The following is a 17,664-nucleotide window of genomic DNA, read 5'->3' on the forward strand; positions in this document are numbered from 1 at the left end:
ATGCAAACTGATTAAGTGAGATGAAGTGTAAAATAAATAATAAATTGAATACTCTTCATCAGAAGAAGTATTACAGCATATCTTTAACTTGCCCGCTGTGTTACTCAGACTAATCTTAATGAAAACAAATTCTATTATACAGTTTTTACAGGTCTATTCTATTAATTATATAACTACAGCAACCTCCTTTCTCTTCATTGGCAGATAAATTAATTTATCACAAGAGTCTCATGGTGTTATCCAATGAAAACAAGAAGTTTTCCTAATAAATAAGGCAACTCTTGTTTCACATTCAAAATATATTCTAATTACTAATCTCCTCATTGCTGGTTGAGCTAATATTGCTCATGTAAAATAGTTGTGGCATTTGCCAAACAACAATAGACTTAAAGTATAATTTGTGAGAAACGCTTTTTGGGCATTGTAGGATGAGACCTTTATATAGTGTTATGTTTAAATAATTTTCCCTATTCTAGACACATTTTTAAAACTTATAAATTTACTCTCAAGTTCATTGATGGATAGGTGGACAAATACTGCAATCTAGTTAGCTATAAATACCAGGAGGTTCTTAGGTTTGTTCCCAGCTGGTGCTACATTACTTGAACTTGAGAAGTGAGACAGTAGCATTTCTACCAAATATAGTGAAAGAAGCCAGTAGAAAAGAACTATTCAGCTAATTCTGCTGCTGATAGCAAATTAGCAACTGTTAACACATAGGATTTAGTGGGTTATATTTACTCTCCTCTTCTTCGAAAGGATCTCTCCAATCTCTCTGTCCAGGCTCCAGGTTATAGGTTTAAGGTGAGAGGATGAGCTGAAAATGTTTTGCTGGTTAAAGCGCAGCAGGTCAGGCAGCATCCAAGGAACAGGAGATTTGACGTTTCGGGCATAAGCCCTTCTTCAGGAATGGCTTTCCTGAAGAAGGGCTTATGCCCGAAACGTCGAATCTCCTGTTCCTTGGATGCTGCCTGACCTGCTGCGCTTTTCCAGCAACACGTTTTCAGCTCTGATCTCCAGCATCTGCAGACCTCACTTTCTCCTTAAGGTGAGAGGATGGCTAATATCCTTGAAACTAATCACGGGAGTAGAACAATAACTTTGTTCCTAGACTGCGGTTGGGACAAAATCCTAAATTCCCCTCGTAATGTCATTGTGAGTCTACCTACATCACAGAAACTGCAACAGTTCAAAAAGGTAGCTCACCATCACCTTCTTATGCAACTTGGGATGGGAAATTAATGCTGGCACAGATAGTGATGTTTACATCCTACGCATGATTATTAAAAAAAAGTAATCATTAAGGGAAGAGGAGGCAAAAATTGAGAATAGAGGGAGGAAAAAAATATTCTGTGCCTGTTGCGCGTTCAAAAAGTAAGATGGCTGACAGACTTTTTTTGTGCTAGAGTAAAATCAATTCCAAAGTTCTACTGTATTAACAGCTCTCAGGATATAAAACTGGGTTCAAACACAAGTCAGCTTGCAATACCCCAGGACATTAAAGGGACTACTTCGCAATGCATACTGTCCAGAAAGAAGAGGTCTCCAACTCATCAAATTCGCATAAAATCAAAGTCAAGTTCCAACATCCGATTCACTAAAACATTTCTCAGACCTCTCTCTACTCACTCCTTTAATTTTGTTTAAAACAAATGAGTTGAAACGGTTTTCCTTACCCGTTCTTCTTCTTGTAAGTATACTAGAGCAATAACACTAGCTTTTTCAAAACATGACATTATCTCTTCCTCTCGTTCGAACAGACGAACTCGTGAGGTAACAGATGAAGCCTGTCGCTCAAGGGACAAGCCTGAGAAATGAAAATGAAAACAATTGACATTTTTTGAGCACAATTCATTAATAAAAATGACTGAGAAATTCAAAGTTAAGCACATTTTATTGATAAGGGACAAATTTACATAAAAATCTTGTACTGTGTGATATGAAACTAGAATACTTACAAATTAAATTCAGGAAAATAGATTCCAAAAAATGTAGGATTCAATTTGTCCAATGCAGGTATATTGCAAATTATTATGGTATAGGATGGAGTTATATTTCAATTATCAATAACTTTAGCTTTATTAAGAAAATGGAGATTTATATTCTATTTTGTTTATTATTGTTAGTTATTAAACAGTTTTTGTAAGGAAGAAAGCCATAATGCCCAAAACAAAGACAAGTCATTGTTTTGCAGATGGCTCAGCCTAAGAACATAGAACATTACAGCGCAGTACAGGCCCTTCGGCCCTCGATGTTGTGCCGACCTTAAATACCAATCTGAAGCCCATCTAACCTACACTATTCCATGCTTGTCCAATGACGACTTAAATGTACTTAAAGTTGGCGAATCTATTATCATTGCAGGCAAAGCATTCCATACCGTTACTATTCTCTCAGTAAAGAAACTACCTCTGACATCTGTACTATATCTATCATCCCTCAATTTAAAGCTATGCCCCCTCATGCTTGCCGTCACCATACTTGTCAAAAGGCTCTCCCTGTCCACCCTATCTAACCCACTGATTATCTTAAATGTCTCTATTAAGTCACCTCTCAACCTTCTTCTCTCTAATGAATACAGCCTCAAGTCCCTCAGCCTTTCCTCATAAGAGAAAGTTAGACTACCACATGTGAAAATGCTTTTGAAATAAAAAACTTTTACTCAAAAACAAAGTTACAAAACTAAGCTATTTCATTTATGTGTATGTCTACTGGAATAAAGTTCTGTAGTGAATTTTGTAGTTATTTCAATCTTCTCAGATATATTCATTAGGGACATTTAAGATGGTACCTAATCACTAGAAATGACACTGCATATATCTAGGCAGACACATGAATGGCCTCATTGATGCTGCATTAACCTGGTAAAGATGTTATTAAAAATGTTAACTGACAAGCTTCTACATAAAGGATGATCTTACAAAAGTGATTGGCATATCAAAGAATGTATTAGGAGACAGTATTAAGTGAAGTCACTAAGATGATCATTACTTTAAAAGAAAAACTAGCACGAATTGGGCACATATTGTACAGCTAATCCAAGATTACCATGAACTGTTCATGCACTAATAAGCCAAGTGGAGTTCAGCATGTCTCCAACCATGCACAGCAAATAGTGGGTGTTGAGGATTAAATAAAGCATGGATTTTAATAATCCAATGCACTAGAAGGAAGACCAAAGCCTGAACAAGAACCTCAGTCAACAAAAGAGAGCAACGAACAATGTCCAGGCAACTGGTGTCACAATCTACATCCCATAATGGATCAACTGAAAAACATTGCGTTTATTTTCAAGTATTTTTTGTGGTTAGTTTGATAACTTAATGAATTCTGTAAAAGATTTTAGACTTGGATTACTTACAGTGTGGAAACAGGCCCTTCGGACCAACAAGTCCACACCCACCCTCCGAACAGCAATCCACCCAGACCCATTCCTCTACATTTACCCCTTCACCTAACACTACGGGCAATTTAGCATGGCCAATTCACCTAACCTACACATTTTTGGACTGTAGGAGGAAACCAGAGCACTTGGAGGAAACCCACACAGACATGGGGAGATTATGCAAACTCCACAAAGACAGCTGCCTGAGGTGGGAATTAAACCCGGTCTCTGGCACGGTGAGACAACCGTGCTAACCACTGTGACACCGTTCTACCTTAAAACTTGTGAAAATATGGTTGTGCCTTGAATAGGCCTTGTAGCTAATCAGGACTAGTAAGCTTTTAGATCAAATTTCTCCCAAAACTTAGTCCATAACTTTAATTGACTTGGGTCTTATAATTAAAATTAAATTACTTCACAAAATCTTACAATGGTGAAAATGAAGTTTTTCCATGTATCCTCTCAAAGGCCGGCCAAATATCTCAATTTAGAAATTTTCTAATCAACCTGTTCAGGTAGGATGAATGTAGAATTCCTGGTCCAGAGTTAGGCACACAACCACTGCACAACAACAGCACTTTCTAAATCTCTCAATTTAGTTGTGATGGAGCAAAATGGGTGGCCAGTGACAGCAAGAGAGTGGCACACAGTGTGAAATGACAAGCAAAACATTGAGTGAGGGAAGCAAGTAATGTAACAGTTTGGGGAGGGAATCAGTAAGAAAAAGAGAGGAAAAAGAATTAAGTTAGAAGATTTTGGGCCAATTAGGTTCAAGGCCGATGTAATGTAAAAATTGCGGTCAAGAACCTAACCTATCCTTATATATTTTCTTAAGGAAAAGTGATTTTTGTCTAGCATATACTCGTTCACTACAAAGATTTTGAAGTACACTGTGTTCTTCATCAAAACTTTAAACTAGTCTTTTTTTTAAATCTCTCATCTAATTCAAAAATGTCATAACTAATATTTGTAGCATTGTGCTGAGGAAACATGATCAATAGAACCTCTTCTATTTAACTTTGCTAATTTGGTGATTGTGCAGCATTTTGATATCTGACTCAGGAATGTATACATTCAATTCATGTTTTAGCAATCATTCAAATCACACTTGCAATGAAGGAATATTGGACTAATTCTGGTATCTATTAGACACAAAAGGGCATAAAAGATTACAAAACATTTTTGAAATAGTGCAAGTAAGCTTTGGAATATCAGATTATATATTTGAGTCATGTTCAAAGATTACATTAACAAGGGAACCCATAACAATAATCTGGCATTTTATTGAACCTTCTCCCACATTAGTTATGTTAATCTACACCCAAGACATTTGTCAGAGCTGATCCATTTAGCTGAATTAAAGCTGAATCTGGAATATGGCCTCCAGGTTTGGTCACAAACAGACAGAGGCTGTGAAGAACCGCAAGATTGATCCCAGTGTTAGAAGCCTGAATTTAAAGAAAGAGTGGATAGTTTTTGATCTTGGAAAGAAACTTTTTGAAAGGCTACTTTCCCTGGAGTATCAGAGGCTGAGGGGTCACCTTGTTGAGTTTATAAAATTATGAGGGGCATGGACAGGTTAAATAGAAAAGATTAGATTAGATTACTTACAGTGTGGAAACAGGCCCTTCGGCCCAACAAGTCCACACCGACCCGCCGAAGCGCAACCCACCCATACCCCTACATTACCCCTTACGTAACACTACGGGCAATTTAGCATGGCCAATTCACCTGACCCGCACATCTTTTTGACTGTGGGAGGAAACCGGAGCACCCGGAGGAAACCCACGCAGACACGGGGAGAACATGCAAACTCCACACAGTCAGTCGCCTGAGGCGGGAATTGAACCCGGGTCTCTGACGCTGTGAGGCAGCAGTGCTAACCACTGTGCCACTATGCCACCCATGACTTGAAATGGTCTGAGAAACAGCTAATATGGAATATTACTTTAACCTCATGGTCTCCAATGTAGACAGCAATCAGCTGGTTATTCGCAAAATCTCTGACAGTCATCTCATGCCCACCCACATTCTTTTGCTGCACACACTAGATTGCCATGCCATTGCAGGAATTCCACTTCCAAAAGCCACAGTTTAGAGAAAAGAGCACGTTCTTATCAGGCTTTACCAGCTTGTTGCATCGTGTTTCGGTTTGGTCCAGATGGACTATCACTGCAGGGTAAAATAAGTTTACAGTGGCGATGCAAACAATCCAATAAGAAATATACTAGGAGTTGATGTGTGGAGGCAATACTACAAACACAGGTCAATACTCAGCCCATCACATCCTTATTACTCACTGAAAGAGTGTTCCGATTGTAATGAGGTCAGCCAGGTGGACCTAATAGGATAAGAAGTCCTTGATGGGGGTTGTTAATCTGGTTCTATCAGGTAGCCTTGGCTGACAGATATCCTGTTCACTCTGAGAGCTGGCTCTGACGGAGCTGGATCAGTATCAAGGATTCTCCACATGTAAATAAAGGGTGATTGATGCTGAGATACTGGCCTCTGTGGAATTATTATACAGCAGCTCAGCCAGTCCGCTCCTCTGCTGTGCTCTGTAGGGCTGCAGGTTTCTTCTTTAGCTGCTTACCCGATATATCCATGCAGGATGAAGAAAACTTACAGGCAACACTGCCATGGCCCACATCCAGTATCCAAGCAACGCAAGCCAAACAGGAGTCCAGGAACAAGTTGTAACCACAGACATGACCTCTTCAGCCTCCACACTTGAAAGCAACATTGTGGATGTTCCAGTGGTGTGGATCCAGTGGCCTACCTGCAGCGTGACCAATGGCAGAGTAACACTACAACTACAAAGTGAAGTAATAATGATGAGTGATGAACCAGGACCATCTGAAAGGAAACCAAAAAGTGTACAACTCCTACAAGGAATGACAAAATGAATTTCTGTTCACAACTGTAAAAAAGATGATTTGCCTCATATGTCACTAAAGTATATTGATAAGTAAAGAGTGCATTTGGAATCGCACCAAACAACAAAACGCACTAAATTCTTGGCTAGTTTTCCCTTGGAGAGCATGCTTAGGACAAAGGAAATTGTTGTGCTAAAGGCCATTTTTAAAACTGAACAGTAATATTTTTCTAAGTTACCAGCGTTTGGATCTTCTAGCAAAAGACAAGAAATCATAGCAAATACTATGACTGCTGACTAGATTAGAGTGGTGCTGGTAAAGCACAGCAGGTCAGGCAGTATCCAAGGAGCAAGAAAATCGACGTTTTGGGCAAAAGCCCTTCATCAGGAATGATATGACTGCTGATTCTTTATTTACAGTCTTTAAGAACAAAGAAGAATTAATAACGCAATCTAGAGTATGTCGCATGGTAGAAAGATGAGTGCTTTATTTGCCCAAAGATGTCTTTCAGTAACTACAGTAGGACCTGAAGGACTGTGAATGCTTCTCACTGCAGTTTGATGAATCCATCAGCATGACCAGCTCAGCCCAGCCGATTGTTCTTGTGTGCATGGCTTTTAAGGACATCACAACTAAAAGAGGATCTTCTCATCCTTTTACCTCTTAAAGAGAGAACAAGGGATGAGACTATCTACAATGAATACAAAAAGCACGTCCTTAAGAAACAAACATTCCAATCAAGAAACTAGTTTCCATCACAACTTATAGGCAGCAGCCATGCTTAGTGCAAATGCCTGCTCTGTTCCATTTTGCAAAACTGCTCCTGATTTTCCCTCTTTTGTTCAATTAACGGAGTATTATTTCAGGACCATTAAGGAGAAACTCTTTACAGAAAACTTAGCAACACACGGAGCAAACTTGCAGATAGAACAATGCAAGCAAAACCCTTGCAATCATTACAATGAAAATCTTGGGATTTTATAACTGGAAAACAGTGGGATCTCCCTTCATTGATTAGGATGAGCTTGAATGGTCTTTTTCCATTATAATAATCTTTCATTGTGTAGTGTAATTCTATCCTTAAAAAATAGCACTTGTGCATCCTGTCTACAACCAATGAAATCCTTCAAGAAGGTTTATCATCTTAGATGCTATTTCTTTAATGTTCTCCTTACTCCACTTCTCCATGCAATGTTTTCATCCTCAACCATTCATATTCTGGGCAAAAGTGAGTACTGCAGGTGATGGAGGTTCGAGTCCAGAATATGGTGCTGGAAAAGCACAGCAGGTCAGGAAGCATTGGAGGAGCAGGAAAAATCAACTTTTCAGGCAAAAATCCTTCATCAGGAATGACTCATTCCTGATGAAGGGCTTCTGCCCAAAACTTCAATTTTTCTGCTCCTCGGATACTACCTGACCTGCTGTGCTTTTCCAGCACCACACTCTCCATTTATATTCTGTACTATATGGCAATTACCTCAGTCTTCAGGAGTTCAGTTTTCCAGAGTATTAAAATTCAAATTCTTCAACTCTTTCCATAACTGTGTGCCACATTATCTCTAATTTCTTCCAGCCTTCATTCCACCTTCAGATTCTAAATTTGGGCCCTCTCTTGCCTTCAGATGATCATTATGACATAGCTAAGGTGGTGTTCTCTGGAACTTCTTCCTTGTGTCTTGGGCCTTGTTTTATCATTTTCAAAACTCTTTTTCTCAACCAAGACATTGCCAACATTTCTCACATTCTTCATCATGGTGCAACATCCAGTCAGTTGCTTTTGGTTTTTTTCCATTGCCATTCTCTCAAACGTTGCCCCAAGATGTGTTCTATAGTAACGGGCTCCACATTTAAATCATTCCTGATCTGATTTGACCTATTGTAGTCATGTTTGCCTAAGTACAGTAAAGTGCTTTGTTTGTGAATAGTACAGGCAGATCATAGCAAGCAAAGACATATAGATCGTACAGTGCTTAGCCAGATTGAGACATACAAGTTACACTGCACAGGAGATGCACGAAGCAAGATCAACATTATTTGAATTTTGCGAGTCCATTCATCAATCTAATAACAATAGGGAAGAAACTGTTCCTGAAATTGTGCTCAAGCTTCTGTATCTTCTGCCTGATGGAAGAGATTGTAGGAGAGCATTAAAGGAATGGGAGGGGTCTTTGATGTTAACAGCCTGTTTGTGGCAACGCGAAGTGTAATTGGAGTCCATGGATGGAAGGTTGGCTTCTGTGATGGTCTGGGCTGTACACACAAACTTCTGTAGTTTCTTATGGTCCTGGGCAGAGCAGTTTCTAGAAGAGGCTGTTATGCACCGGGATAGTATGTTTTCTATCGTGCATCTCTAAATGTTGTTGAGAATTCTTATGGACATGCTGAATTTCTTGAGCCACCTGAGAAAAAAGTGGCGTGTTGTGCTTTATTAATTGTCGTATCCACGTGGGAAATCCAGGACAGGTTGTCAGTTATCGTCACTCCTAGGAATGTGATGCCCTCAATCTCCACTCCATTGATCTAGATGGGGGCATGTTCTCTTCCTTTCTTCGTGTGTGTGTGTGTGTGTGTGTGTGTGTGTGAGACAGACAGAGAAACTGTTCTCATTGCACCACGACAGCAGGTCTTCTATCTCGTTTCTATATTCTGACTCATTGTTGTTTGCTATCCATCCTACTACGATAGTGTCATCAACAAACTGGCATTCGTTTGGAATTTAGCTACACAGTTGTGGGTGTACAGAACGCATCCTTGGGTGGGGGTCTCCAGTGTTGAGTGTTATCGTGGAAGAGGTGCTGTAGTCTATCTTCACTGATTGCAGTCTGTGGGTCAGGAGGCTGAGGATCCAGTTGCAGAAGACAGAGCCGAGACCAAGGTCCCAGAGTTTTGAGATCAGTCTGGAGGGATGGTGTTGGAGGTGGAGTTGTAATTGATGAGTAGGAATCTGACGCAAGTGTCTTTGTGATTGCAGGAGTGAATGCAGAGCTCCGGAAAGAGCTTCCACTGTGGACCTGTTACTTCAGCAGGCAAATTGCAGGGGATTGGGGCAGACTGGCAGGCTAGAGTTGATGTGGGCCATGACCAGCCTCTCAAAGCACTTCATATTTATGGAGGTCAGAGCCACTGCGCAGTAATCATTAGGGACATTGCATGTGTTTTCTTTGATATCCTGATTTTAAAAAATAAAGGTTTTTGATTTTGTGTTGTGCACTGAATCTTCAAATTCTCCAGACGCAAGCTTTGCTTAATGAGTAAGATGGACAAAGGAGAGCCAGTGGACATGATCTATTTGGATTTCTAAAAGGTCTTTGACAAGGTGCTGAACAGAGAGCTGCTAAATAAGAGAAGAGCTCATGGCATTCAGGGCAAGGCATTGGCATGGATAGGAGATTGGCTGACTGGCACAACACAGAGAATGGGAATAAACTGGTCCTTTACAGAATGAAAGCTGGTTCCTACTGGAATTCCACAGGGGTCAGTGTTGGGTCCACAACTATTCACATTACACATTAACAATCTGGATGAAGGAACTGAGGATATTATTGCTGAGTTTGCGGCTGACATAAAAATGGGTGGAGGGACAGGTTGCGTTGAGGAAGTAGGGAGGCTTCAAAAAGGACCCAGACAGGCTGGGAGAGTAGACAAAGAAGCGGCAGAAGGAATACAATGTGGGAAACGGTGAGGTTATGCACTTTGCTAGGAAGAATAGAGGCACATAAATGGGAAAAGCTTTCAAAAATCTAAACAAAAGGGACTTAGGAGTCCTAGTTCAAGATTCTCTTTAGGTCAATATGCAGGTTCAATTGGCAATTAGGAAGACAAATGCAATGTTAGCATTTATTTCAAGGTTGCTAGAATACAACAGCAGAAGTATACTGATAAGATTGTATAAGGCTCTGGTCAGAAAGCATTTGGAATACTGTGAGCAGTTTGGAGTCCAGTAATTAAAGATTGGTATGCTGAGGTTCTGGAGTGGTTCAAAAGAGGTTTACAAGAATGATTCTGGGGATGAAGGGCTTGTCATATGAGACACGGTTGTGGACTCTGGATCTGTACCCATTGGAGTTTAGAAGAATGAGGGAGAACATACAAAATACTGATAGAACTGGGTAGTGTGGATGTGAAGAAGATGTTCCCACATGTAGAATAAACTAGGACCTGAGAGCACGTCCTCAGATTGAAGGGATAACCCTTTAGAACTGAGATGGGGAGGAATTACTGCAGCCAGAGAGTGGTGATACATTGGCTGTGGAAGCCAAGTCACTGTGAGTATTGAAGATAGAGATATATATGCTCTTGATTAATAAGAGAATCAAGGGTTATGAGGAGAAGACAGGAGAATGGGGTTGAGAAACGTATCAGCCATGATCAAATGGTGAAGCAGATACAATGGAGTGAATCTACTAATTCTGTTCCCATATCGTATGGTGTTATAGTTTATGATGCAGAACCTGCTCAACTGAATTGTTAATTTGAAACTACCTGTCATCTCCCCACTATCCTAAACATGGTCAGTTGTTATAAACTGCTCATTTTCTTTTACTCAAAAACTTGCTACATATCAGAAACAAATGAAAAGACAACTGGTACAGCATACCTCCATGGGCTGTGATAATTCAGTGTTATAACACTGGTCTCCCTGAAGGCTTTTTCCTGTCTGGTTGATGTGCTGCATCTATAAAGCTGAAAGTTTTTGAGTAAGAGCTTCTATCTTACTGAATGGACTGCTCATCAAACCAAATCCAACAGCCTGCTCTAAAAACTCTGCTTACATTTTGACAGCTATAACAAATTGCACCACAGAAACTGAGACAATCCACAACATTCTAAATAAAACAACACACAATGTTTAAAAATAGGTCAACTTTGTTTTATCTCCTCAGATGAACAGACCTAATACAATAATAAGTTATCTTAGAAATTTCTGGTTGACTGCAACATGAGAAACTGCCTTCAACATTGTTTACATTTCCTGCATTATATCACAATGCAAACCAATGTCACTAAACTGGTATGTGAAACACCAATGTCACTAAAATAAACACAAAATACGGCCAATGCCGGTAACTTACAATAAAAGAAAGCAAAGTACTCAGCAGGTCTAGCAGTCAATATGACTGAGAAACAGAGTTAATGTTACATCAAATAGGTCTCGTCTTCAGAACCCTAAAGAAGAGCAATATTTGTCTTAAAACATCAACTCAACATCTCTTTTCAACCTTGCAGCCAGACTTACTGACCTTTGTATTACAATACCTCCCTAACAATACAATCTATTATCTAGTCTAATTTTGACTTTTATATCTCCCTTGGTAAATTTGCTTCCAAGTAAACATATTGTATTTCTTGAAGCTCAAGTTTCAGCATTTGTGACTTTTGTTGCCTTCATGGAAAAATGAATGACTATTTTGGACATACTTACAAAAGTAGATATTGCAATGGATACAAATCTACTGAGAAAATTTCAAGATAAACCACTTATTTTAAAACTAATACATTTTAGCCTTGGGGATGTAATTTAAATATGCACACAGACTAACCCATGAGTTGATGAAAGAACAAAGACTGTCCAATAGTACACAACCAAATGTCTGTTTCTGATGGGAAATATTTCATTCTGCTCACAATGTTCATTTTAAAGGCTTTTTTTGAAATCTTCAATGTCAGTCAGCATTTCTGACTAAATATTTCTCATATCTTGTCATGTCTCAACATTAAATTCAGAAACTAAATTAACTGCCTCTGTTTTTGCTTTTCATTTACAAAGTATATTACTGCTAATTTCCTTAGCAGTGCATACATAAAGGGAAGATACAGTGCTCAAAATGATTTAGGAGGCAATCTTCCACCAGGGGAATCAAAGACAAATTAGGCTTCAGCTAAAGCAGGTTTAGAGCTTGGGGGAATTAGAGGGCCAGAATGCAAAAATAAAATCAGTTCCCATTTTCAAGTCATAAATGGGTACATTTCCCTGGTGGGTATGATCCCTGAGTAAATTTCACCAGGGATCAGTTATGATACTGATTTCAATAAATTTGTTAGTTTGCAGGCAAGCATGAGAAAAATAATAATGAACATTTCCAAATTGTCATTAAAAGTTAAGTGGTTTATTAATATCTTTTAGGGAAGCAAACACTGATCTGTTCATGCTCTGGCATCTTAATGAAATGGGTTAGTGTGCAGTAGATTTCAACGCAATTTTAATATTTATGTTCATGAAGATCTAAGTATGTCCATGGGTACTCAGTAAGGCTTATAGATTGAGAGAGATGTTTATAGTAATTGAAGATTAATCAGCAATGGTGCATAAGCAGTTTGAATAAGGCCATTGAAAGGGTACTCAGAGCTTCAGGCTACATTGTTTGAATTAGAGCATAATATAGAGACACAGAGACCTTAGAGAATATTATGATCCCAGCCAATGTTACAAATGACTCAGTCAGACCCCAGAATGAAATCTGACCTTATAGATCATTTTATACATTGAACATGGCTGTTTTCATTGAAAAATAAGTACATAAGGATGCAAATTTGGTTTAAACTTTAAGCAGAAAATAAAGCAGGCTCTGAAAATAAACATAGTTTGAAAGATTTCAAAACAAAGTCCCAACTGCTACACATCATCACTTTACAGTTAATCAAAATCCAGAAAGGTTTCCCTATCCTATCAAATACACAGGTTTCCTGACCTGTGAACCTTGAAACTTTCTTCTTAAATATTGTACTCCGACAATTTCAGCTTCAAATAACTAATGCAGATTTCTAACCAAACAATCTTGATCTGGAAGTTTTTGCAAATTTTAACCCTTGCAACGAAATAGCATATTTCCTTAACTTCCCTGAATAATCTCTTTTTCTAGGGTAAATTATTCTTCCATCTGACCACAGACAGGTCTTCTTTGAAAGGCATTCAAAGATTTAACAAATTTGTTGAAACTTGCTCATCTGCTATGCTATTTTATTTCTTTTGTTGTAAACTCCCACAGTATAACTCTAACTTCCATTAAGTTCAATGTTTATTTGCAAAATGCACCTTATTTCTTTAGGATATGGTTTAAACAAAAATACGTACATATATATAAAATACACACACATATATATGTATAATTAAAGATAATAAGAGAAAATAATCACAAGAGCAATTCTCCTCGCCAACTGAAATTCAGAGACACGGAATTTTAAAGCAAGACAAAATCTGGTTGATGGGATTTATTTATTTTTCTGACACCTTTTCTTAACTGTTTAAAACCCAGTCAATTAAGTAGTTATCCCAAGTAAAACTTATCTTGGGTTTTACATATTGTCCTGCCTCCCAAAAGATAGTCTTCTATAACAGTTATGATTGTTATGGCAAATCCTGCATTATAAAATATTGGATATAACCTTGATATCTTCACTATGAGATGTTCACTATTTGATTTATGGTTCTCCCATAGAAAACAGTCTAAGATGCCTTCACCAGTTTTGCCCCACCTCTCAAAATATTAACCACAATTACTGAGGAGCTCAGACAGAAGAAAATCATTTGAAAAGAATTTGGCTCATCTTTGGGAAGGTAACCTAACCCCTAAGTTGTTTAACAACCATTGAAATACACCAGGTATATTTCGCTTTCATGGTTGAATTTTGTCTTACAAATTAGAAATTCCATTTGATGTCAACTCTTCTAAAACTAGATAAAGTAAATGAGAAAAAAAAGTGAAGAAACTGAATTCAATCCAATCCACATGTATCAGCTTCAAGGGTACTGCTTCCATCTACAGATTGGTTTCATCTTTGACTTACAACTGATGAGTTTGTTCGTACATTAGATCTAATAAAAGTACTTTTTGTGGACTGCTTGTAACTAGGAGTTATAGCTCCATCTGGTGGACAGCATATTTCGAATACTTGATAGTGCAGCAACAATTCTGATAGAAGACTAAAGGTTAAGGTGCCGGAGGCAATTGGCTCAAGAGTATTAGAAGTAGACCTGAAATTTTGCAACACACACATCTAAAGGTTGTGAAACTTGATCAGCAAGCAATTACATTTCCCAAGATGCAAGTTACTTTACAGTCTTAGTAAATCAATCAATTTAGCAGAGGCTTTGGATGTGCAATATATACGTACCGTTACAGGACTTTGCCTCAGCGTTGTGCTCTCATTGGTGAAACAAGCTGGACATGCTGAAAAAAGCCAGAAAGTAGTGGACAGATAGCAAGATTAAGCAACTTTTACAACTGAAATAAACCGAAGTATTCTCTTGTTTGCAAGAACAGTGTGGAACATATAAGCAAAGGAAATGGGCAATTTTCCTTCCAAGTGCATAAACTGATTGCTTAAATAGAATAGATGCTGATAATGAGCAGGAGGTGCTTGCTAGGCATCACATATAGAACAGATAGCAAGGAAAAAGCCTCCGGTGTCCCTGTTCTTTATTCATTTCAAATCTACAAATCTACTTGATAGTGCCTACACACACACACAAAACAGGAAGGTGAGTAAGATTAAAACAGTCAATATCGTGAAGCAGTGAAAACTGCATACAGCTGTTCAAAGTATTCCATTTTTCCTCATTCATGTGCAGACTTCAGATTATAAATAAAAGAATCTAACCAAGTCAGAAATGCAATAAAACTTGTTTTGTTTTTGCAATTCATCCTAATTAATCACAATGCAACATCAAGAACACAGTACCTCAATTACATCACTATTTTAAACAAGTGGGACAATTTAAAATACTAATTTACCAATTAATGTTGGTCACCCAGGTGTAAAAGCTAATATACAATATTTTCATTCTCTGTATTATACATGCATGATCATTACAAGCTTAGAATTGTCAAATGTGTTTTATATTTCAACTATTCTTTCATTATTTAATGCATCAGAAAAACATTGAGATTTTTTTTCATAAGTACCTACAATTATCACAAAATCTTCAATTGTTAAGTTCTTAAATTGTTACGTGTGAACTTAAATCGAGATGAAATCAAGAACTAAAGAAGCTTACATAGTGTTCAGAAAATGGCAAAAGCTAACAGTCAAACCTACAGCTGTGTTAGGCATCAATTCAAATAAATCAAAGGGTCTCCTTTATCTGAATTTATAATACAAACATATCAAAATTCAATTCTCACATTGTAGTGATGTACACACTTAAATAGTCTGTTATTCTTTAGGTGCTGCATGTAAGTACAAAATAGTTATGGTTAGACAAGGTAGAGTGGGATGAGACTCATGTGGAGCATAAACACAAAGATCAATTGGACAGAACAGTGCAATAACTTCTATGCAAATTTATTCTACTGTGATGAAAGTTATTCTAGAATAGGCAGAATCCATTTTAAAATAGATTCCATAACCAGATATTATAAAGTTTTAAACTTTATCTATAATAATAGAAGTTTAAGCAATGAAAGAGGAAATAGCATGTGCATCCTGATAGCTTTACTAGCATGTCTTTAGGAATATGTATCCGTATTTTCCAAATAAAATGCAAATGGTAAGCATTTCAAAACAACGTACAGACTTACAGACGTACATGGTTTTGGATTGTGGAAGGCAGTCACTCACATTTGCTTCCTCCTTTCTTTCTTCTCCAAAGCCCCTGAACATATTGTCACCTCCAAAAACAGTGCCCATTGTTCCTGACATACCACATTGAATTCCTTCCATTCAAAATCAACATATGCAAAAACCACATGCAGGCTAGCACATATCAGACTGCTTATATGACAGCCATTATCAGACAAGTATAAGTTTACTTCAATTAGTAATGGGGCGATGAAAACCATGGTCCTCACTTCAAACTAGCTGCCCTAGCTACTGACTCTATCCCTCTTCTTGGCTGTAGTGAGATTAAATCACTACTCACAGTCTTGATGTCATATTATTAATGAGCAGAAATCCAAGGCATCATTAAAATCAACTACTTCCATCTTTGTCATACATAAACTCATCCCTACCTCAGTAAATCTGCTGCTTAAAGTCTCACCCATGCCACCATTGACTATCTTAATACACTCTTGGCTGGGCCACCACTCTCTAACCTCTAAGTTTGAGGTCATCTATAATTCTGTGAGCTGTGTCCTAACTCAAACTATTCTTATTCAACCATCACCCCATGCCTATTGACCTACACTAATTACTGATTAAGCACCATCTTGATTTTTAAATTTCCTCCTTGTTTTGGAGTTCCTCCACAACCTCATCTCTTCCCATCTCTGTAACCTCTTTCAGCCCCACAACCCTCAGCTATCTGTCTTCATCTGTCAGATAGCCTTTTGAGTTTCATTAACGTTTAACATTCCTCAGTTGGAACTCTGTCTTTAGTTGCCTGGGCCCTAAGCTCCGAAATTCCTCTTTACCTTTCTTTTTTAAGGTATTCCATAAAACCTACTTTTTTGGCCTAGTTTTTGATTATCTATCTCACAATCTCCTGAAATGTCAAATGTCATATTTTACATTTTATTGTTCCTGACAAGTGCTATTGTATAACCTGTTGTTTTAGGTCATCTTTTGTACAAAGTAAGATTAGACCAAAATGCAAACTAGTGGAACACCATTCACTCCCTTCACACTAGACTTCTTGCCCTCCATTTCCTCCCACATTATGCAGTTTACAAGAATAACAACAACTGTAGTCAAACAAACTAGCCTTATAACTGTCTAGACTTCTAGTCCTACAGGAAATTATAATTAGGATGTTGTGATTTCTCTTGATATTTCCCAAAGAATTCAACAGTTCAAGATATCAAAGTTGAGTCATTTGTGCACCCTATGTTTGATTAACTTATTTAATACCAGTTCTATTTGGATTTTAACCACCACTAACTGTAAAATCACCCAAACTTGATACACATTCATATCAATATGCAGTTGAAAATTGAGAGAATGGGCAATAAATGGTCAAGGAAATGGGAGTCTCCCTACAAACTGAAGAGTTAGCAGAAGTCTCATATTCCCTATTTTAGTGAGTAAGTGCAGAAAAGGACTTGTGACCAGTAATGGGCCTTGCCCAGGATTCAGAGGCCCATTGGTGAAAATCCCTCAACCTACCCCATTGCCTCTGGCAATCAGCAGCTAGCAGCAGGAGCAGTAGCAACTACAGGTAATGTGCCCATTGACTCAGGTCACAGCTGGGAAGATGGGACAGGAGGTGTAAGGTAAGAGGTGGCAGGGGAGGGGTGAGAGGCAGGGTGGCAAAGTCTGGACGGCCAGGATGTCAAGGTGACTCTCAGCGGGCCCATATGCTAACATCACTGCTCCCAATGTCAGTTCCCTTGATCAGGAACCGTGCCTTTGAATAACAATCCTAATATCACCCCAGCAACCCACAAGCAAACAGCTGCAACAGGATGAAGCCCCGAAGTGGACATTGCTTACCAATTTAAGGGCCTACATTTGCAGCAGCAAATA

At 38.3% G+C, this 17,664-nt stretch overlaps 1 protein-coding gene across 3 annotated transcripts in view; it reads right to left on the reverse strand.

The window, feature by feature from the left end:
- Positions 1–17,664, reverse strand: part of LOC132819708 (tetratricopeptide repeat protein 7A-like) — a 373,105-nt gene that overhangs the window by 319,882 nt on the left and 35,559 nt on the right. For 2 of the 3 annotated variants that reach the window (XR_009645113.1, XM_060831372.1), the window contains exon 4: positions 1,677–1,807. Coding sequence is in view for 2 of the 3 variants with exons in the window: in XM_060831372.1 (XP_060687355.1) it covers positions 1,677–1,807 (131 nt within the window). In the remaining variant the exon portion in view is untranslated. Of the gene's footprint in view, positions 1–1,676; positions 1,808–14,373; positions 14,424–17,664 lie in introns of those variants that run through there. The other variant, XM_060831373.1, reaches the window with a different exon arrangement.

The sequence above is a fragment of the Hemiscyllium ocellatum genome, chromosome 10, assembly GCF_020745735.1.
Source record: "Hemiscyllium ocellatum isolate sHemOce1 chromosome 10, sHemOce1.pat.X.cur, whole genome shotgun sequence".
Lineage (NCBI taxonomy): Eukaryota > Metazoa > Chordata > Chondrichthyes > Orectolobiformes > Hemiscylliidae > Hemiscyllium > Hemiscyllium ocellatum.